General features: G+C 37.4%; 1 protein-coding gene across 5 annotated transcripts in view; it reads left to right on the top strand.

The window, feature by feature from the left end:
- Window positions 1-23,559, top strand: part of TMEM131L (transmembrane 131 like) — a 169,861-nt gene that overhangs the window by 113,534 nt on the left and 32,768 nt on the right. For 4 of the 5 annotated variants that reach the window (XR_002522255.2, XR_002522256.2, XM_021938876.2 and 1 more), the window contains exons 9-25: window positions 194-347; window positions 1,958-2,016; window positions 2,331-2,439; window positions 3,613-3,709; window positions 4,233-4,386; window positions 5,001-5,171; window positions 6,592-6,661; window positions 7,768-7,885; window positions 9,934-10,075; window positions 11,353-11,462; window positions 12,672-12,744; window positions 15,124-15,251; window positions 17,434-17,576; window positions 20,997-21,183; window positions 21,387-21,572; window positions 22,158-22,307; window positions 22,660-23,288. Coding sequence is in view for 3 of the 5 variants with exons in the window: in XM_021938876.2 (XP_021794568.1) it covers window positions 194-347; window positions 1,958-2,016; window positions 2,331-2,439; window positions 3,613-3,709; window positions 4,233-4,386; window positions 5,001-5,171; window positions 6,592-6,661; window positions 7,768-7,885; window positions 9,934-10,075; window positions 11,353-11,462; window positions 12,672-12,744; window positions 15,124-15,251; window positions 17,434-17,576; window positions 20,997-21,183; window positions 21,387-21,572; window positions 22,158-22,307; window positions 22,660-23,288 (2,680 nt within the window). In the remaining 2 variants the exon portion in view is untranslated. The remainder of the gene's footprint in view (window positions 1-193; window positions 348-1,957; window positions 2,017-2,330; window positions 2,440-3,612; window positions 3,710-4,232; window positions 4,387-5,000; window positions 5,172-6,591; window positions 6,662-7,767; window positions 7,886-9,933; window positions 10,076-11,352; window positions 11,463-12,671; window positions 12,745-15,123; window positions 15,252-17,433; window positions 17,577-20,996; window positions 21,184-21,386; window positions 21,573-22,157; window positions 22,308-22,659; window positions 23,289-23,559) is intronic. The other variant, XM_021938877.2, reaches the window with a different exon arrangement.

Genomic DNA, 23,559 nt, shown 5'->3' with positions numbered 1-23,559 from the left:
CAAGATTGCGCCACTGCACTCCAGCCTGGGTGACAGAGCCAGACTCCATCTCAAAAAAAATAAAACACAAAACAGTATATTCTGTTCTCATACATGTGCTGTTACGTGAAATGCTTTTCCTTTCCTCCATAGTTTGAAACCACAAAGTTGAGATGATTTTTTTTTCCTTTTTTCCTCCTTCCTCCAATCTCAGAGTTGTTACCTGGAATCTGATGATGTTTTGCGTCTACAAATGAGCATAATGGTAACAACGGAAAACTCTTCGAAAGAATTTGAAGAAAACACACAAGATTTGTTAGATCATCTCTCTATTGTTTACGTAGCTACAGATAAATCTGAGACCTCAGGTAAGGTGGGATGTTTAAAATTTTTCATTATATTTTGATCAGTCTGCATCATTATTCTATATAGCATTTATGTATAGATTGTATCGTAGCAAACCAAGACAAATAACCTTTGCTTTAATTGTTAAGCGATTGTAGTAGTAACTGGTTCTCAACCTGCAACTGCTAAGAAGGCTGTATCATTTTGGGGAGAAGTTAAGTAACAACTGCAAACTGCTCTGAGTTTCCTTAGGGATAATTTTTCTTGATGTTTGGAGACAGTAAGCAAATTATGTGGGCATGACAGTTTAATGTAAATATTTACAAAGTATTTGAAGTCTTGGGTTTCTTGTTCCACTTTTAATGATTTGCCTAAGCTCAGTTAACCACATCATGCTGTTTTGTATTTTAAATAGCTAACAGGCTGCGGTTGTTCCTGGATGCTTGACAAGTTCAGTAGAATTTTAGTGTTCAGTTTTATGAATTTTATCTTTGGAAATGTGTGTCCTACTTATCAGAAATAAATGCATTCATCTGTTTAACTTCCTAAGAACTTTATGTGATCCATCAAATTCATAACATAGAATATACTAGTATCTTTTGGTTATCAAGACTCTTCTGAATGTGACTCTATATATGTATTTGTATTCAAAGAAAGGATAGCTTTTATTCTTTGTTTTTTTTTTTGTTGTTGTTGTTGTTGTTGTTTGGTTTTATTTCTGTTTTTGTCTTTTTAAAGACAGGATTTTGCTCTGTAGCCCAGGCGGGAGTGCAGAGATGTGATCTTGGCTCACTGAAACCTCAAACTCCTGGGCTCAAGCAATCCTGCCACCTTGGCCTCCCAAGTAGCTGGGTCCACAGGCACACACCACTATGCCTGGCTACTTTAAACATTGTTTTTTTTTTTTTTTTTGTAGAGCCAGGGTCTCCCTGTGTTGCTCAGGATAGTCTTGAACTCCTGGGCTCAAACAATCCTCCCTGCTTGGCCTCCCAAAGTTCTGGGATTGCAAGCATGAGCCACCCTGCCCTGCCTTGGCAGTCTTAATTGGTCAAACAGCATTTACCTTTCAGTCTTCAGAGCCGCTGTGGTAGTGCTGGATCAGCAGGAGAGCTCTCCTGTCCTCGGAGCTTGGTGATTCTCATAACCGCCAGGTGAACGTACATGTGGGGCAGATCCCTGACCCGTGGGGACCATTTCTGTTGGTGAGGGCTAAAAGGAAGCCTGAAACCCGAGATCTCAGAATTTTCTTCTTTCCAAATGTGGTTGTCTAAATGAGGAAATGAGGGGCTTTCTAATCAACAGGAGAACATAGCTTTATTTGAAGTCATCCAGTTCGTTAATTTCATCCAGAAGTGCATTGTATGACTCTAAACTCAGAATTTTGCTCCTGGTAGTTCCTCATCATTTAGAGGGCTTAGGTTGGTAGGCATTTTTATAAGGATCTTTTTTCTTGTGATTAAAAAAAAAAAAAAGCTCCTAGTTTTGACTTCAGTTTTGAGAAATAAGTTAACATTTTTTATAGAAATGTGTAATGTGATATTTTAGTTACTACTACATGAAGGTGTGAGAATGAAACGGCTGTTTTAATCTCTGATTAAATACTCTGTTTTAATACTCTGATTCTTTTGGACAGATGATTCAGCAGTAAATATGTATATATTACATTCAGGAAACAGCCTTATATGGATACAGGTAATTGTAAATGCTTACCTAAAGTAAATTTTGAAATTGCAAGTGTGCATTTAATTGTAGAATATGAGGGCTGTCTCTTCTGAGAACAGAAGCACTGTCTCTGTTCTCTTTTTCTTTAACGTAAGCCCCTTTGCCCTTGGTTGAACCTCTGTTTGTATGAAGATTGTCAGCATCCCCTCCATATGGTTATGGCACAGATGCTGAGCAGTTGCTATGTATGGCTGGTCTGTGCGATTTATTCTAACAGTTGATTCAAACTGGATAAATACTCTCCCAGCTGAGAGTAGTAATGTGAGACTTTTCTTCTGTTTCAGGATATACGCCATTTCTCACAGAGAGATGCTGTGTCTCTGCAGTTTGAACCAGTACTACTACCTACTTCTACAACAAATTTTACAAAAATTGCTTCTTTTACCTGCAAAGGTACAGATTTTTAAACAGATTGTCGTTTGACTTTTGTTACCTTGTTGTCATCATGGCAACTCTTTCTACAACTACAGATTAGGCATGGTTTCAAAAAAGTGAAGTGAACGCATTTGATTTCAAGAAGTCCCAGCCTTAGTGGTTCTAAGATAGTGTGATGTAGAAACTATTGGTGATGCCACTTTTATTCTGCCACATATGTAGGATTTTGAGTTTAAAGCTTAATATTCTCTGTAGATAATGATTAGGAAGGAAAGCACTGTTATGTTTCTGACGAGAGTCTAAATATGCAGGCTGTTTTCGAGGAAAAATTGGCAATCTCTATGAAAATTTAAAATGCACATATATGCTCTTTGATCCTTAATTCTAGTTTTAAGAGTTTATCCTCCAGATATGTGTGTATTCAAAACTGTACCTATAGAAATGTGTGTGTGTGAGGACAGAAGAGCTGAACATCTGTGTTCAGATGTGAGAGAGTGTTCAGAAACATGCATGAACAGTGATGTGAGCAGCGTGTGTACATTTAATTTTTTTTAGAGGATATCTGTGTACTTATACATGCACAGAACACCTGGAAGGATGTTGGAGAAACTGCTAACAGCTGCCTCCTCTAAGATAATTGGGAGTCAGGTTGAAGAAAGGTAGACTTTATTTTCACATTTTTTGTTAGTGTTCGAATTTTTAAAAACATATATATAACTTTTAAAAAGTTGGTTATTAGCATCAGAGAGTTAAGAATTGAACACAAGTGACTTAGGATTATGACCTAAATCAAGGAGAGCTTAAAAGTATTATTTTCATCAATCAGCAGTGCTTTCAAATGCAGCTCGCTTTCTGCTGGTCAGCTCCCTTTTGCTGTTTAGGTTTTATTCCTTTCTTGCTCGTGCCTCCACACATTCCCCCTTACTCTGCCAAGTGAGCTTCTTGTTTCACTTTTGTCATTTCTGGTAAAGAAGTTGGTTTTAAAAAGTGTGGCTTTCTGGATAATTGGTAACAAAGAAGATGACAGGAACATTTGAGAAAGTAGTTACCTTTTATGTCTGATTCGCTATTTTAATGGAGACAGAAAAGTGAATAAAAAGTTATAAATAAACAAGACACATAGGTCTTTTGTTCAGGCTTAATGAAAGAAAAGGTACTTAAGCTTCACATTTATTTCTTTATACCACAAAGCAGCTACATCCTGTGACAGTGGAATTATAGAAGATGTGAGAAAAACAACACGCACTCCAACACTAAAAGCATGCCTCTTCTCTTCTGTGGCTCAGGGGTAGGTGACTTCCACTTTCCCTGAAATCGTATGTTGTTGTTGTTGTTTTCCCCTCTAGAAATGGTTTAAAAATATACTGATAGGACTTGTATGACTCTCTCTCTCTCTGGCCTTGCCGCCCCTTGCCTTCGCACTGCTAACAGGCAGTGAAAGGGATATTAGCTGAATGGGGAAAAGGAAGTGAAATAATTCAGTTTATGAAATAGGTTCAGTGTCAGGCATCCCAGATGTGTGAAAAGAGTACATGTTCACATGGTGTTTCTGAGTTGACTTCAGGTCCTGGTTTGGCCCTGACGATCTCTGTGAGCTGTGCTGGACACAGACTGGTTGCTTCCCCCTGGCTTCCGGTTGCTCCCCATGTGAGCCCGAAGGTTGAAGGAGGTGATTGCTGAGGTCGTCTCTGGCGCTAGCTTTCATTTAGTAACGTTTTATGATGCTCCTGTTTTTGCAGTTAGAGGCTCATAAGAGGGCTGACTGTTGTCCCACACTCAGGGCTGATAGCATGCATGTCCTCTGTTCACAGGTATTTTAGAATGGACTCTTCTGCAACCCAGTTTCACATAGAGACTCGTGAGAACACATCAGGACTTTGGTCAATATGGTACCGAAACCATTTTGACCGTAGTGTTGTATTAAATGATGTGTTTGTTTCCAAGGAGACCAAGCACATTTTAAAGGTACATACAGTATTTTTTTTCCCGAAGTTTTAGCTTATTTTAAGCTTTGTTTAAGGTCAGATGCTGTGAAATTGTTTCCATAAAATAATAAAAATTATTCCAGTGCTATGAAATTATTTAAATACAATTTAATTTTAACTTACGATTTTTAAAACATGTATTTTTCTTTTGACATTTTCAGAATTACTTTTAGGAGATTTCTCTTTCTCTCTTTTTAGAAAACTATTTTTAAAAGAGCTCAAGGAGACCAGGATATAACCTTTCAAAATATTTGCTCTTACCATTATTCAAAAATATTATGTATATGGTTTGTTCTAAAAAGGTTATATTTAGTTAAAATGAGCCTGGTTCATGATAAAATAGTAGGGTTTTTTTGGCAAAATATCACTTCCTGAAATTTCAAGATTATTCTTGTGAAATTTAAAACAGTGTCATCTTTAAGCATTATTTGTAACCTATCATTTCTATAAAAGTATTGCAAATTTTGATCTGGAAATAACTGAGTAAAGTCATACTTTCTGAAATATAGAAGAACATTAGCATCATACTTTATAATGATTTTAATCATAATTAGTGTTAGGAAAAGTAATTTCTCTTGCTTCTTTTCTTTTTAGATTCTGAATTTCACTGGCCCTTTATTTCTACCTCCAGGCTGTTGGAATATATTTTCTTTGAAACTTGCTGTTAAAGACATTGCCATAAATCTATTCACCAATGTATTTTTGACTACAAACATAGGTGCCATTTTTGCAATACCTCTACAGATTTATTCAGCACCAACCAAGGTATTTTCTACAATATTATATGTGTGTTACAGTTTTCTTAATTACTGTTGCTTTTTATTAGTCTTTAGTGCTTGAGTTTTATTAACTGTGTTAAGCTCATGTTCTTTAAGGCTAAGAAACTGAAGGGTATTACCAGGCCAATTTTGGATGATAAATTGTTCAGACATAGAAATCTTTATTTGGAAAGAGTTTTCTTTTTTATAAAGTAATTTGAAGTTCTTGAATGAAATAAGGCATGACCAATAGATTAATAGATATCATTTTCATTTATTTCCAAAATTTGTAGAGCAACGAATATGTGTTAGCTATAGAAAACGCAGTTTGGTTTTTAGTACATACTTGCAATGACTTAATAAATTAGATTGTTAAATGCTTTATTTGGATCTCTTCTAAGTGACTCTCAGTTGCTCGTAATCCTTGAATTTCCTTAGTGGGCCAAGTCTAAAGCCTGAAAAGGTTCACAATTAAGAAAAGGCTTTCTAAAATCTGGGTAAATTGTATTTAATTTAGACTGTCTTAAATATGTCTCTTTTTTCTTTAATATTTATTTCTTTTCATTTGGTTATTATTTTTGCTTCTTTTTGCTCCAAGCTATTTTGTATAACTCTGGGTTCTGGTTTTTCTATGCAACATTCATGCAACCATCTTTATTTTTTTCTCACTTATAGTATGGATCTTTCATAGTTAGAAATGTCTCATGCTTAACTAGCTGAAAGCGTGCAGATAGGAATTCTAAAATTAAACAGAGTGTAAGGTTAATTCCATTTATCCATATTTCGAGCAGGAGTGGTTTCTTAGAAATTTTTTTTTCTATTCAAGAGATGCATATCATCAGAGTGACTGTGAGAGCAGCAGGCAGGTTTCAGGTGTATGTGGAAGTCATGTGTCTGTACTCTTCATACCTGTAGGAAATGGGAAATTAAATGTCCTGAATAGCTAGGAGTTATAGATCAGTGTACTGTTTCCCAGAAGATTAGGGTTCAGTTAAAAAAAGAAAAAAGAAAAAAAAAAAAACAACCTCTAACCCCTGAGAATGTCCTGAGACTAATTTAATCTTTAAATTTTTTTTTTTTTTTTTTTTTTTTTTTTTACAGCTAGGGTCTCACTCTGTTGCCCAGGCTTCAGTGCAGCCATGTGATCATAATCTTTCATTCAGATGGCAATTTCGGGTCTTGTGGGCCCAGGGGTCATTCTTGTCATTGATTATTGTGCGTGCAGAATCCACTCAGTGACCCTCCTAGGGAGAGACAGTTCAGATTTCTCTGAAAATCCCTAAAAAATTAGAAAGTAACTTTTTGGCTCATGGTTAAAGGGAAGTTCACTGAGGTGCAGGCCAATGTCTGCTTTGAATTTTAGTGCATTGGGATTTTTATGTTTAGTGCTGTGTTTTAAGTTATTCATATATTACTTTTCAATCTAGGAAGGGAGTCTGGGTTTTGAAGTGATAGCACATTGTGGCATGCATTATTTCATGGGAAAATCAAAAGCAGGTAAGTATTTTGCCCTTAGGCTTTCTGTAGAACTCTAGTTTTGGGGGATGGGAAGTAGTGAGGAAAATTAGCATTTGTCAATGGAATAATTAGTTCCATAAAGGTAATTGCATCATATTCTGTAGAGAGGATGATCATTAACAGAATGATTTAAAATTGTTAAGAACCCTCCAGAAACACCTGGGGTACTTGTGTAAAGAATGCCCCCTTATTATCTAGTAGCTTGTACTTCCGCAAGGGATTTTTTTTTCAAATAACGTTTTTTGATCATCATAGCACCCATAGGAAAAATTGGAAGATTCTGATTCTTTTGTAAAAGAACTGACTAGAAGTTAGTAAAAATAACTTGGAATTGTATTTGAGGACTTAAGTTATAGGAGTGTAAACATCTTGCAGAGGGTGCTAGTTGTGATTTGAGACTGAAGGGCCTTAGTGTTGAGGTACGAGCTGTTTCTTGTTTTGGGGTTTTTTTTTGTGTGTTTTTTTTTTTGGTTTGTTTTTGTCTTGATTTATAAAGATATTTAAGGAGAGTTTTAAAGTGTAGTTTTTTTTTGTTTTGTTTTGTTTTTAAAGATTCCCACCTCTCCTTCCTGATACCCTCCTTAGGAAGACAGAACAAATCTGTTGGTAGAATGAGGTGAACAATAGACCAGTTATAAACATGCACCTTCTCTAGGATCGGCTCCTGGTCTGTGCCCCCTTTCAAGAACTACTGTTTTCTCTCAGCACTCTAGATGGTGACCTGGAAGACTTGTTGATGATTAGCATGTGTGTGGAAGGAGTTTCACATTTTAGATTTAAAGCTGTTAAAAATGTTCCAAGTATAATTTTGTTTCAGGCTGTATTCATGAGCCATGTGTCTTTTACGTTATTACCTTTACATAACTCGATTTAGTTTTGTTTTACAACATGTTTGTTTAATTTGATATCATTTACCATTGAGTTAGAGGGACTTTTAATTAGTAAGCAGCAGAGGACAGAGGTGGCATTTATTAACACTACAGTCCTCTCAGTTTAAGAAGTTTAATATTCAGCCCTTGGCATTATTTACTTAAGTGAATTATGTTTTCTGTAAATCTAAATATGGAATCTGATCTAATTTTTAGGAAATCCTAATTGGAATGGGAGCCTTTCTCTCGATCAGTCTACTTGGGATGTGGATTCTGAACTTGCAAATAAATTGTATGAAAGATGGAAGAAATACAAAAATGGTGACGTCTGCAAGTATGTCTCCACTGTCTTCTTTTTTGTTCAGTAGTGGGGAGACACTGTTATGGTAGTCCCTCCTTACCTGCGGGGATACATTCTAAGACCCCCCACCCCCACCCCACCATGGATGCCTGAAACTGTAGCAAACCCTATATATGATGCATGAATTTATTTTTCCTTTTTCATAGTTTCACAAATAGAAGATTCGTTCTTACTGTAAATCTTAGCAGTCTCAGCATACAATTTTTTTCTATTAAGTCAACAACTTTTCACCTTTTTGGGTAAAAGGAAGCATTTTATGGCTTCTCTTTGGCATATTTGAATTGTCAGCATCACTGTTCTTGCACTTTAAAGCCATTATTAAGTGAAGTAAGGGCTACTTGAGCAAAAGCACTGTGATGCCAGGACAGTTGACCTGATGACTGAGATGGCTACTAAGTGACTAGCAGGCAGGTAGTGGATCCAGTGTGGATATGCTGGGCAGAGGGATGTTTTGCATGTCCCAGACAAGATGGAGTGGGGGCGGCTTGAACTTTCATCATGCTACTCAGTACTGTGTGTAATATAAAAGTTAGGAATTATTTCTGGAATATTTTGCTTAATATTTTCAGACCCCAGTTGATCACAGGTAACTGAAACTGTAGAAAGCAAAACTGTGCATAAGGGCCAACGACTGCACACAGTATTTTATTGATATTACAGTCCTTAGTTTCTAGTGATTGATACTTCTCTCCAATTTTGACAAATTTCAAACCTCGGAAGTTGAGGATAGTACAGTGAATTCTCAGATATTCCTCATCTAGATTTTGTTCACCAGTTGCTCACATTTTATCACTTTTGCTTTATTTCTCTCTATATGTGTATACACACACATAGAAACACACACACACAGACTTTTGCTGAGTCATTTAAAGTGAGCTGTAGATATCATACTTCAACTCTCAATACTTTATTAGGAAATTCTTTATTTCCTAAGGAGAATATTTTCTTGTATCTAACTATACTACTGTTGCATACCCAACAAACTTGACATTCATATAATTATATTGTTTAATATACAGTCTGTGTTAAAAATTTTCCCTAGTTGATCCAGTAGTGTTCATTATATCTGCTTTTTTCTTTATCTTTTCTTTGAATCCAGAATCCATTTAAAGGCCATGCATTGCATTTGGTTGTCATGTTTTTTTAGTTTTCTTTAGACTAGTGTTCCTATCTTTCATCATGTTGATACTTTTCAAAAGTTCAGGCCAGTTGTTTTATAAAACATTCCACACTCTGGATTTTTCTGTTTGCTTCCTCAAGATCATGATCTGGTTAAATGTTTTTGGCGAGAATATGAGTTACCTGGTTGAACTTGTGTCTGTATTATTTCATCTCATCAGGAGGTACATAAATGTCAGTTTGTTCCATTACTGGCATTGCTAAGTTGAGTCGCTTGGCTTAGGTGATGAGTGACAGAACTCTCCATTGTACATACCTTTTTCCTTGTATAATTAATAAATCTGTGCTGTGATAATTTGATAAATTACCATATAAATGCCCTGTTCCCTAAGGATGTTTCACCCCATGGTTTTAGTATTTATTGATAATCCTTGCTGGAATCAGTTGTTAGACTAATGGCTGCAGAATGATGTTTCTGATTATTTTGTTCATTCTACATTTATTGGCAGATTTTTTTTTTTTCTAAAAGAGTGTTTCTCTTGCTTTTAAGCATCGCTCTCATTCTTTAGTTGCAGTGTTGTACTCTCTTACCATCACTATAATTTTTGATAATAAATTGTTCCAAATTTGGCTGGTAGGAGCTCTTCGGCTGGCTTGTGTGGTCCTTTGCAATGTTCCTGTTGTTGTTTGAGTGCTTCCTTGCTTTCTAGTAAAACAGGGCTTTCTAGGGTCAATCTTGTACTTTCCCATCCCCAGACTTAGAGTAAACCATTTCCCCAAGAGCCCTTTTCCTTTAAGAGGGAATAGTATTTAGTGATTTCCCTAAATAACAAAATTATTAAATATTAAATTTTTAAATATCAAAATTGTTTTTCATAATAGTTTCTTTATCAATTAAACAGGAGGAATGTTTTGGGAACCACTCGATTTGCTCACTTGAAGAAATCCAAGGAGTCAGAGTCCTTTGTTTTCTTTTTGCCTCGTTTGGTCGCAGAGCCTGGCCTCGTGTTAAACTTCAGCGCAACTGCCCTTAGGAGCAGCGTGGTGAGGACCGTGTGTCTTTCCATCTCTTTGTCAGTGACTCCCCAGTGCTTGGGTTTTCAAAGTACCAGATTTTCCACCTAGAGCTACTATTTCAAAGCCAAAATTAAGGAGATGTCAAAAGAACTAGATGAGCAGTAAAACTCTAAGCAGACTGAAAACGCATGAAACAAATAGACTTTGAATTGAATGTACACTCCATAAATGTGTCAGTTAACAAAGTACTCAACTGCAAACAGCAGAGAAAATCTTGACTGGCTTAATTAGGAGTCATTTTATAACAAGAAGCTCAAAGGGGAGAAGTCCAGAGGAAGTCAGGTTGTGCTCTCTGTGATGCCCTCAGGGACTGAGGCTTCTCTCCCTGTCTACTGCCCATCCTTAGCGTGTTGGCTTTGGTGCTTGTCTGTGCCTCTCTTGTCCAGCTCTGGTGGCAGGAAGACTGGGCAAAGAGAAGGAGGTGCCTCCAGCAGACTTCCATTTATGTCTCATGGCTAAGAACTCTATACCACATATGACGTGAATTATAATGTGTGCCATATCAGGTGCCCATAGATTTTCTTGGGGATGACATCCTCAGGCCGGTTTTTAACTTTTTATTTTTAAATGATTTCAACTTAGAGAAAAGTTTCAAGAGTAGTATATCAGGAGCTCCCAAAGAGAAAATCAAGAGCTTGCAAAAAGAAAAGAATCTTTTTGTAAAGATTCCTCCATTTTTAATGTTTGCCACACTTGCTTGAACATTCTCTTTCTGCATACACATGTCTTTGTGAGCCATCTGAGTGTCAGACGTTACACCCTCTTACCTCTAACTTTCAGTGTGAATTATTTAAGAACAAGGGCTTTTTTCTGAACCAGAGTATAATGATCAAAATCAGAAAATGTAACAATCATGATGGTGTTATTTAATCTATGGTGTATACATATACACGCACAGTATATATGTATATATACTACATATATACAGTATATGTAGATCAAGTGTTTTCAGAGATCCCACTGTCATACTTTACAGCATTTTTTTTCCTGGTTCAGAATCCAGTCCAGGATTTCTCATTTCATTGGCAGGTCTTTTTAGTCTCCTTTAATCTTCCCCAGCCGTTCTTTGCCTTTTATGATATACAAATTTTTGAAGCGTGCTGGCCATTTATTTCCTATGATGTTTCTTGATTGGAGTTACGTGATGTTTCCTCATGATTAGGTTATGCTTTTTTTGGCCAGAATATCTCAGGAGGGATGCCGTGTCCCTCTCAGGGTTTTAACTTGTCTTTCCTCACACCTAGGTAAAGTACTTTGTGGTGCAGAACCCATCCTCTTGGCCGGTCTCCTTGCAGCTCCTGCCTCTCTCCTTGTACCCTAAACCCGAAGCCCTGGTACACCTGCTCCACAGATGGTATGAAGACTTTTTTTTTTCTGAGAGGCAGTTTGGGAAGTACTGGGAAGACTTAGAATTACTTAATGTCCTGCAGTGTTTCAACCAGGCCCTGTGTGTGGATGTGGACACAGTATTAACCCGTTAGCTCATGGACCTTGGGCATCCTGCCCCTTGTGCGTGTGATTTGATGGAACTGCCTGGCTCTGTGTGTTATGTGGCATCTTCAGTGTTACTGTGTGAAGTCCACTAACCAACAGAACATCCTTTTCTTTAGCGAGGGAACCTATATCATCATTTTTTCTTCACATACACTCCTAACATTTAGACTCGCAATCATGGTGATTTCTGGGCAGCATAAATAAGTTTAGTGTTTTAGTCCAGTTGGCCCTCCATATCTGCAGGGGAATTGGTCGCAGGACCCCCTCGGATACTAAAATCCCAAGGATGTTCAAGTCCTTTAAAACCATTGATGGAAAAATTGGCCCTCCTTATTTGAGGGTTCTCCACCTGTGGTTGGTTGAACCTGCAGGTTTGGGACCTGCAGATGCAGAGGGTTTAATGTATATTCTTGTCTAGCACTAAACATGAAGAGATGATAATTAGTTCATGTCTGTTATATCTTATTTTCACACAATCACAGTTTTACTTAGAATATTTCCAGCTTCTCGTTTAGTAAGATCCACCCTTATCCCAGGGTTTCTCAGCTTTCGCAGTATTGATATTTTGCACCAGATGGTTCTACCATTCTGTTTGGTGGGGGTGGGAGGGGCCATCTTGTGTGTCAAAGGATGTTTAGCATCATTTCTGGCTTCTACCCACTAGTTGCCAGTAGGACCTCCCCAGCTGTGACAGCCAAAAATGTTTCCAGACGTTGCCCAATGTTTCCTGTGGGATAAAATTGCCTTTGGTTGAGAGTCACTTTGTTTTCCAAAAAATTTGCTTTATATTTAGAGCTTCTGTCACCATCTCCTTCCTTATATCCTGTGATGCCAAAGTCATTCATTTAACAATATTTATTGATCACTGACAATATGGCAGTCATGGGTGTGGGAATGTGGGATGGACCTAGGACACAGTGGTGACAGCACGGGATGAATTTTGTGTGTATGTGTGTGCACAAACATGTACTCACCTATGTATAAATGTATATGCGTGCACACACTTATTAAACCTTTCTTTATTGGCAGATGTGAGTGCTATTGTAAACATTTGCTTTTTTCCTTATAGGTTTGGCACTGATATGCAGATGATTAATTTCACAACTGGTGAATTCCAGCTCACTGAAGCTTGCCCTTACCTGGTAGGATGTTATCCTAACACAGAAAAAAGAATGCTGACAAACTAGACACATGAGCATATGGGCCTCACTGATTTATGTTTAAAATGTCTTTTATGTACTATATATGGCTCTTTTATTTTTATTCTCTAGGTATTAACAGTACATAGCAGACTTTTCCAGTTAACTAATGCAATAGGAGCTGGGTTTATGTTAGCTCTAAATCATTTTAATTTGATGATTTAGAATCATGTGAGTAAAGAAATAACAGTTGAACCATGAAACTTGAGACCCCAGAATTTATAATTCTCTTAAGATTCCTTGGCCCTCAAATTCTTTTTTAAGGCAAGGCAAGTTAAAAACAAATACATTTAAAAAAATCTTTTCTTACTAAACTGTGTTCCTGTTTTTAGCAAGTCACCCAATTTCTGTGATGTTTACTCTATCTATAAAAAAGGACTAGTCTAAAATTCTTAAGCCTGTGGGCAATCATGAGGTCTTGCCCAAATACTTAGGAGTAGGAGTAAACATGTCATGTGGTGAAGATGCTGTTTGCCTGGGGACTTGGCAGCCTTACTTCTCAGTTTCCACTCAGTCATTCCATGGCTATTTGTGTATAGCTGAGTGTTGGCCTTGCAGGTATTCTGTGTTTCATATCAATTCAAAAGTGGAACATCTGTTGACAAAAAATACATACATATACATATAAACTCACGTATGCAGATAGCTCTATTTTTACTACACATACACATTTAAGCGCCTTGAGTATTTTCTTCTTTATCTTTATCCCTCCAAAAATATACTGTTGGCTCTAGATTAATTTCAATAACAGAAAAAGGAAGACCACAGGTAACCCATTGCCACAGACTCTCCTTTCTTTTCTTAAGTGTTGAGGCAGCATTGGTGCGGGCAGGGGTGAAGCCTTGCACCCAGGTGTGGTCTTATTCTTGTTAGTGAGCCTGCCCCTCTCTCTCCGTCTCAGTTTCTCTACCAGGAGGTCTTCAAGGCTATTCAAGACAATTAGTCCAAAATACTAAGTGATATCTTGCCTCACTGGTATTCAGTCATGACATCTTGAAATTCCAAAAATAATGCCCATTTATTTTAAATCTAAATATTCTATTTAGATGTGAATAAATGATACAACTCATTTGGAGAAAGTTTTTATCTATGACGGAATATTTTTCCCAAGAAATATTATACATTTTGGGATAAGGGAAATTATTGCTCTTGTTAATTTATGACATTAACAAAAAGAATAGTTAATATCAGTGCCTTGAAAACACTGAGTTAATATTTAACTCAAAATTGTTATTAGAATTCTTCGTCATGTAAAGAAAGGCTTCCTGCATTTTGATTTTGCTGATTTGCTTTTAGAAATATAGTTCCTTTGGTTAAGAGCATTGAAATTTTTTATATACCCTAAAAATGTCAGTGCCTGGCATATAAGAACCATTTAATAATAGAGGTGCTGTTTTTACTATAAGTTTAACACCAAAAGTCAGCAGCTTTTAAATTCAGTATTTATATTACGTGCATAAAACAGGGTTTCTTCCTTCATGGAGTTTATAATTCTAATAAAAATGAATCAAATTATCAAATACTATTACTGTTTCTTTTTTTCAGGTGGCATGGGTAACACTAGCAATAATTGAAAGATAAAATTAAAAGTTAAAAACAAAGAGAAATAATATTCTTCAGATTATATAATAGCTCTAAGAAATTATGCATTGTTTTTAGTGAAATGGAGCTAGAAAAAGCAGTGGAAAGAGGGAAAGTCCACTTAACAAAAAGATAAAAAAATTAAACCTTGGATACTAAATTTAGAGCACAAGTTTTATGCAAAAACAAAACAAAACCAAACAAAAAACACCAAAAGACATCTTGGAGGACATAGAGGAAGATGTGAGTAAATAAAGATCTTTCTTCTGACTGGAGATACTAAATATAATAAAGATGACTTCTATATAAACTTAAATTCAATATAAAGAATTTATATAAAGAGATCTTTGGGTTGTCCAATGGTGGGTGAGTGATCTTGTCAGATTGCTTTAGCATTCAAGCAGAGGCTATTGGGTCTGTTTTCTGATTGATGATTTACATTCAGAGCATCTTTGTCTAGAAAGCTAGCCCCAACTTCCATCCAAACCAGGAAGCAAATCCCCTCTCCAGCATCTGTGTCAGGCTGTCCCGTAGCCTCCGCCTATATTTCTTAGCTATGGCTCAGAAGCTGTTTATTGGAGTGAACTCTCAGGATAAGCAAGTTCAAACAGGTTGATTAGGATGATCAAATCTGGACATTAAAAGAAAAGCAATCATGTTTAAACTCTAGGATGCACTTAATGACAATGGAAGCTTGCTTTCTAGGAGTATGACATTGTTTAATTTGTTAATAATTTGCAGGGTACGCATTCTGAGGAATCCAGGTTTGGCATCCTCCACTTACATCTGCAGCCTTTGGAAATGAAAAGGGTTGGCGTAGTTTTCACACCCACTGACTATGGAAAAGTTACCTCACTCATACTAATCCGGTAGGTGTGTTCCTGTTGTAGAATCTGTTTCTTTCTCGCTGACTCATCTGTGTAAATCTCTTTAGCTGATAGTTGGCGTTTACTTCTCAATCAGACCTTCAGGATGAAGACTGTGTTGCAGGGTAGGAAGAAGTGGAAGCTGAGAAGGAGGTCGCTGGAGGCTTGATATGTAATTCCCAGGGCCTCAGTCTCCTCTCTTCTCCAACAGGGAGTGTGCGTGCACGTCTCCAGGAGAGGTGGTGCTTTCCACACAGCTTCTCATCCAGCTGTCTCAAACGGCAGAACACACTCATGCAAATCTGTCCTTAGCATAGAAAGATCATTAAAGGACTGCTGTAGATATTTTCAGTCTTTAGTATTTGAACAAACTTGTATCATTTTCATCTCTTTTTTGCTCCTGGAATTCTCGGTAGCCCAAAGGACAATAGAAAAGGTGTTTCATTCAGCCCATTGGCTCTTTTTATTCCTTTTCTTCCTTTGAAATGAGTTACTGCTAACTGATTTAAGTATGCTAAATGTGTTTCATTTTTAAATTGTTTTCATCTTTAGGTAGTCTTGAAAGGCTTTTAAAAATTTACAGTAAATACAAATGTATCTTGAAGCTCTATGCATTAGTGAGAAGTATAACACAAATTTAATTTTTAATAAATGACATTTGAGTTATTTTTTAAAAACTTGTAGTATCAGATCACCTGGCAAAAAATTTATTATTCAGGATTTTCTTTAATATGTAAGTTTGTTCTTCTGCAAATGAATGATATTAAAAAAAGTTAAAGTTCTTAAGAGTTTATTCATTAAGCATTTTAACTAAAAATACTTAATGCCCTGTTGACTTAGTGTTTCTTTTTTCTGTTTATTTTTTTCTTTAAAAAAAATTTTTTTTGACTTAGTGTTTCATTTAAACTGACTTTTCGTTGAAGAACTAAGGTCCTAGGAAGTGCAGAGACAAACTTTATTTCACCCCAGGTTGAACTATCTCAGACTTGAAAAGAAAGTCTAAATTTTTCATAGAAGTTTACTTCTGGTAGTTTCTGTCCTGTAAATAACATCAGTCATCTATTACTCCATCGCTTAAAGGTATTTAAATGGTTAATAAAGTCTCTTTAATCCTTTAAAGATGTAAAGCTGTTTCAGTGTATTCTATATAATTACAAAAGTAAAATGAATTCTCTTGCTGCTTCTATAATATTTACATTATGAGGAGTGGCTTTCACTCCAATATGCATCATTTAAAAATCGTTTCCAGGCCAGGTGTAGTGGCTTATGCCTGTAATCCCAGTACTTTGGGAGGCCGAGGCGGACAGATCACCTGAGCCCAGGAGTTCGAGACCAGCCTGGGCAATATGAAACCTTGTCTCTACAAAATTGCAAAGTATTAGCTGGGCATGGTGATGCTTGCGTGTGGGCCCAGCTACTTGGGAGGCTGAGGTAGGAGGATTGCCTGAGCCTGGGAGGTTGAGGCTGCAGTAAGCAGTGGTCATGCCACTGCACTCCAGCCTGGGTGGCAGAGCAACATCCTATCTCCTAAGTAAATGAATAAAAATTTAAAAAAATAAAACTCATTTCCACCTTTTTGTCCTGGAATTTCAATTAATGAAAAGATACATGCTAGTCTGAATTACTATTTGATAAAAACCTGACTAGATACATGTTATTTATGGGGTGATATTTTAAATCTTCACTTCAAAAGAAACAGTAGAATTTTATGTCTAGTATCATCCCTAAGGCAGAATTTCTTACGATTACTATGAAAACACCTTAATTCACCCTGTAAATAAGTTTTATCATTTTGTCTAAATTTATTAGTGTTTGTCTGTGTTCCCCAGTTTATTTCTTCAGTTTTTTTTCTCGAATGTCTGATCACTACCCTGGTTTCTAGTAATTTGAAAAACATATGAGGCTACATGTGTGGGCTGTAGTTGGAAGGGGGTCATGATTGTTTGCATGTTCTTGCTGCAGTCAGCTCACTTTGGTACTTGGCAGTGGCAGCTTCCCTGGCCTGTGGCTGCACCCTTATTCTGTGAGATGGAAGAAGATGCCACACTATTTAAATGGATTTTCTTTTTTAAAACTTCAAAAAAGTTTAAAAATATTCTTGCTAACTGGGAATATTGAAATTCAAGTACATTGTACCTTGTGACTCCATGTAATGCCTTTTGATTTGTATTTCCTTTCACTGCAGGAATAACTTGACTGTTATTGACATGATTGGCGTGGAAGGATTTGGAGCGAGAGAGTTATTAAAAGTGGGTGGAAGACTTCCTGGTGCAGGAGGCTCCCTCCGATTTAAGGTGCCCGAGTCCACACTGATGGACTGCCGTAGACGTGAGTTCATATGCGTGGCACTCTTGACAGGGAAGGTTGGCATTAAAACTGAGAGTGAACGGATTCTATACATTCTAAATTTTAAATTCTAAAATTTAAAATTGTTAAATCTAAATTCTAAAATTTAAAATTGTTAAATTCTAAATTCTAAAATTTAAAATTGTTAAATTCTAAATTCTAAAAATTTATAGTAAATTCATTGTATTGATGCAAATAATGAAATCAGGCAAACATTTGAGCGTATATAGGCTGGTACCCCTGGATTAGAGTGGTATCTTTAGATATTTAACTTAACTTAGATAATAGACATAAGCTAGGTCGTGGTGCAGGCCTTTATTAGTCTGTTCTCATATTGCCGTAAAGAAATTCCTGAGACTGGGTAATTTATAAACAAAAGAGGTTTAATTGGCTCATGGCTCTGCAGGCTGTACAGGAAGCATGATGCTGGCATCTGCTCAGCTTCTGCAGAAGCCTCAGAAAACTTACAATTATGACAGATGATGAAAGGAAAGCAGGCACATCTTAGATAGCTAGAGCAGGAGCACGAGAGGGGAGGAGGTGTCACACACTTCTAAACAACCAGATCTCACGATAACTCACTACCACAGTGACAGCATTGCGGGAGTGGGGGGTGGTACTAAACCATGAGAGACCACCCCCATGATCCATTGACCTCCCATTAAGTCCCACCTCTAACATTGGGGATTACAATTGAACATGAGATTTTGGTGAGGATGCAGATCCAAACCATATCAGCACCTATAGTCCCAGCTACTCAAGGGGCTAAGGTGGGAGAATCACTTGAGTTCAGGAGTTTTAGGCCAACCCGAACAACATAGCAAGACCCCCTCTCTAAAACAAACAAACCAAAAAGATACAGAGGGAAAAAAGATTGTGTAATTGCTGAATTATCAGAGTAGTGTTAAATATTTAAAATAAATACACGAAGCAGTTCATTTGGCTGTCAGTTACCTAATCACAGAAAATCACTGAAATGATGACTGGAGAAAACATTAAAAGTGTGCTAACCAATAGCACTTTTTGTGATGACAAAAATATTCTGTATCTGTGTCATCCAAGACAGTAGCCGCTAGCCACATGCGGTTAAGAAGTCTTTAAAAATGGCCAGGCATGCTGGCTTATGCCTGTAATCCCAGCACTTTGGAGGGCTGAGGTGGGCAGATCACCTGAGATCAGGAGTTCGAGACCAGCCTGGCCAACATGGTGAAACCCCGTCTCTACTGAAAACACAAAAATTAGCTGGGCAGGAGTTGCATGCCTGTAATCCCAGCTACTCAGGAGACTGAGGCAGAGAATCGCTTGAACCCAGGAGGTGGAGGTTGCAGTGAGCCGAGATCACGCCAGTGCACTCCAGCCTGGGTGACAAGAGTGAAGACTTCATCTCAAAGAAGAAAAAAAGAAGTCTTTAAAAATAACTAGTTACTGGATGTGGTGGCTGACACCTGTAATCCCAGTACTTTGGGAGTCCAAGTTGGAAAGATTTCTTGAGCTCAGGAATTTGAGACCAGCCTGGGTGACAAAGCAAGACCTCATCTCTACTAAAAATAAGAGAAAATTAGTGAGGCATGGTGGCAGATGCCTGTAGTCCCAGTCAGTCAGGAGGCAGAGGTGGGAGGGTTGATTGAGCCCAGGAGATCTGGGCTGCAGTGAGCTACGATCATGCCACTGCACTCCAGCCTGGGTGACAGCGTGAGACCCTGTCTCAGAAAAAAACAAAATCAAAAATAAAAATAACTGCCGTGACTGAAGTTAATTTAAAATGTATTTTAATTAAGTTTAAATAGCTGCATATGTCTAATGGTTACCATATCAGACAGTGCAGATTTAGAAATACATTAGCATGTTGCACTAGAAAATTTTAAAATTATGCATGTACTTAAATGAAATGCCTTTAAACTACTTATATTAGTTTCAGCAACTTCCTAAGGAACTCAAACAGAAATAAACAATGAATGTAAAATGCTTTTGGTAAATTCTTATTTTCCTATTACTATTTTTAATTTTATAAAAACACAGAAAGCATTTTAGTGTAACTATGTTTTCTACAGAGAAACCTGATTGGTGAAACCATTGGATTATTTGTAGGACTATTTGAATGGCTGAGTAGATTTTTGTTGGTTTTAGAAAACTATGCTAAATGGGCACTGAGTTTGAAAAGATTTGTTAGAGGCCAGGCACAGTGGCTCACACCTGTAATCCCAGCACTTTGAGAGCCAAGGCAGGTGGATCACAAGGTCAGGAGATTGAGACCATCCTGGCTAACATGGTGAAACCCTGTCTTTACTAAAAATACAAAAAATTAGCCGGGCATGGTGGTGGGCGCCTGTAGTCCCAGCTACTCGGGAGGCTGAGGCAGGAGAATGGTGTGAACCCGGGAGGTGGAGCTTGCAGTGAGCCGAGATCGTGCCACTCACTCCAGCCTGGGCGACAGAGCGAGACTCCGTCTCAAAAAAAAAAAAAAAAAAAAAAAGCACTGTGGAACCAGACCTGTCACTGTAGCTCGTGCCCAGCACTTTAGGTTTCTCATGTTGGAAGATTGATTGAGCCCAGGAGTTCAAGGCCAGCCTGGGCAACGTAGTGAGACCCCATTTCTACAAAAAAATTAAACAATCTCCTGGCTGTGGTGGAGTGTACCTGTAGTCCTAGCTACTTGGGAGGCTAAGGTCAGAGGACTGCTGGAGTCCAGGAGTTCAAGGCTGCAGTGAGCTATGATCATACAACTGCATTCCAGCCTGGGCAACAGAGTGAGACCCTGTCTCTAAAACAAAAAAAACTGGAACCAGATAGAAATATTAGTACTTATGTGGGATAGATTGTTATGAATTCACAAGGATATTTAAAAATTGTCATAACTTTTCTTTTTTCAAACTCAGTATAAAATGTGTTCTCGTTTATTTGCAAGGATTTGCTTCTTTATAATAGCATAGCACATGTTTGAACTGTGTTTCTAGCAGCTGTGATGGATTATACAGAAGCACTTATACATCCCCTTAACTGGTGCCTGGTTCTATGTGAGTGAAAGTTATAAGGCATGGGGTATATGGTGGCTTGTAGTAAATCAAACTATTTGACTTTTGAGAAGAACAAACTTTTTACCTTAACCTTTAACAAGTAAAGGACCAAAGAAGAGATTTTGGTTACTTTTTGTATCTTGGTAGAACATTTCACATAAGAAAAATCTTGCCTACTTAAGTATCTCTGTTGTATCCTAGAACAGAATCTGTAATTGTTCTAGAAATTAGATAGAAATCATACTTTGAGCTTATGTTGGATTTTTTTCACATTTTAGTGATATAGATCATGGTTTGGTTTATTTAATAAATACTGACCCAATAAATTATTTTCAATAAATTTTATAGTTCACATATACTAAATATATCTTTTTTTGGTTCCCATTAGAACTGAAAGACAGCAAGCAAATTTTATCTATTACAAAGAACTTTAAAGTTGAGAATATTGGACCGCTTCCTATAACTGTTTCGTCTCTGAAAATTAATGGGTATAACTGCCAAGGTTATGGATTCGAGGTGCTGGATTGTCATCAGTTTTCCCTGGACCCAAACACATCCCGCGATATCAGCATTGTGTAAGCATTGGGCTTTAACTTGATTTCAGTTTTGTAGTGCATTTAACAGTGTGAGGATGAAAACTTTTTCCATTGTTAAGACATCTTATGCTGTTTTTATGTAAATACTTCTTTTGTAGAAGTAAGACGTGTTGTCTTTATTTTGCTTTGTGGCTAAAATTAAAACAATTAAAAGTTCATAAGGATGATTCTTTTATTTTCAGGTTCACTCCAGACTTTACCTCTTCCTGGGTAATTCGGGACCTAACTCTTGTAACCGCAGCGGACCTAGAATTTCGCTTCACTCTCAATGTGACTCTCCCTCATCACCTGTTGCCCTTGTGTGCAGATGTGGTTCCAGGACCCAGCTGGGAGGAGTCATTTTGGAGACTCACGGTCTTCTTTGTCAGGTAAACCATTACCATCTCCCTTGTTCTCCTCTCACGGAGTAGAGAAGTCATCCGGGCAAGTTGCGTGAAAACGTCAACTGCCCCAGTGTAGTCAAAGTATATGAATTGAGTGGAATTGTTACTGCCTTGAGAACTGTGACGTACATGAAATATTCACTGGCACACTTTAAGGTTATAGTAAACTAATCGTAAGAGAGTCACAGGACCTAGAAGTATCATAGACAGTTGTGCTTCATATATAGTATGTTCATAGGCTGTCATGGTGGATGATATGAATGTTAATTACTTGTGTTAGCTCATGCAGTGATGATTTGAGATTAGAAGACTGGAATGACCCTTTTTGAATGATTTCATAAAAATGGAATTGTAATGTCAAATTTATAAATATGCACAAGTTTGGAGACTTGTGTGTGTTTTTTTAATCTTTAAGGAACATCAGAAATTATGTTATAAATCTTAGGGAATTTTAATACTGCATCTTCAGATGTTTCTCGTAAATCATTCCCCACTCTTCTGTAATGAAACTAGTCATTTGAATGCCAGTCAGAACCATGCGATACTGAACCTCATTGCTTTCTTCCTCAGTTTGTCCCTGTTGGGTGTGATTTTAATAGCCTTCCAACAAGCACAGTACATTCTCATGGAATTCATGAAAACAAGACAGAGGCAAAATGCTAGCTCCTCTTCACAGCAAAACAATGGTCCCATGGATGTAATCAGCTCCCATTCTTACAAGTAAGAATTCTTATAGTGTGGTTGGGAGTGGGAGCAGTTTCTCTTTTGATATTACTTGTTTCTGATTTAATTTTAAGTAACCGTAAATTTTGACTCCACATTTATTTTCATAAAATTTCCTTTAAGTCACTATGTGAACAGCTGCCCCATTATTATTATGAGGTAGTCTCCACGCAAGGACTTAGTTGATGGGTATTCTCATTGGCAGACAACTCTTGGAGCTTTAGAAGAAGGGAAGGTAGAACTTACGCTCCGTACTGATTGCTACCCCTTTTCTCATGGATGTGGAAGTGGAGAAGTAGAGTTTGATTTGCTTTGCCTTTACGCTAAATGTTTTTCTTCTTAAATTCAGAAGCAATTGCAAGAACTTTCTCGATACATATGGCCCCTCTGATAAAGGCAGGGGAAAGAACTGCCTTCCAGTGAACACTCCCCAAAGCAGGATCCAGAATGCTACAAAGAGAAGCCCAGCCACCTACGGTCATTCTCAGAAGAAGCACAAATGCTCAGTATATTACAGTAAACACAAAACCAGCACAGCTGCAGCCAGCAGCACCAGCACAACTACTGAGGAAAAACAGACTTCGCCCCTGGGTAGCTCACTGCCTGCTGCTAAAGAGGACATTTGCACTGATGCCATGGGTGAGAACTGGATCAACCTCAAATATGCAAGTGGCATAAATGTCAACCTGCAGAAGAATTTAACCCTTCCCAAAAACTTACTGAATAAAGAAGAAAACACACTGAAAAACACAATTGTTTTCAATAATCCTTCTTCAGAATGTAATATGAAGGAGGGAATACAGACATGTATGTTTCCTAAGGAAACTGACATTAAAACTTCAGAGAATACAGCCGAGTTCAAGGAACAGGAGCTCTGTCCACTGAAGGCCTCCAAGAAACTACCTGAAAACCATTTACCAAGAAACTCACCTCAGTACCACCAGCCAGACTTGCCAGAAATTTCCAGGAAAAATAATGGTAATCTTTTCATCCCCTTTGATAATTCTCTCCTGTTTGTCCCGAGTCTGTTTTTAATGGAATTTGTTCTCACCTGTGACCGTTCGTTTTAATTGTGGATGCTGAGTTTTTTAGTTTTAGCAAAGGTTTAAATGTTGAACAAAGACATATAAAAAGTTCAAGATGAGACATCAGGTTTTTAAGAGGTTTAAATTTTAGTATATAGGTTTAGAAGACTATGAATATTGTATTTTCTTATTGGGACGACATGGACACTTTTTCCTAAATTAAT

This window comes from Papio anubis, chromosome 3, assembly GCF_008728515.1.
Source record: "Papio anubis isolate 15944 chromosome 3, Panubis1.0, whole genome shotgun sequence".
Taxonomy (NCBI): Eukaryota; Metazoa; Chordata; class Mammalia; order Primates; family Cercopithecidae; genus Papio; species Papio anubis.
This window is presented reverse-complemented; position numbering and strand designations above follow the sequence as displayed.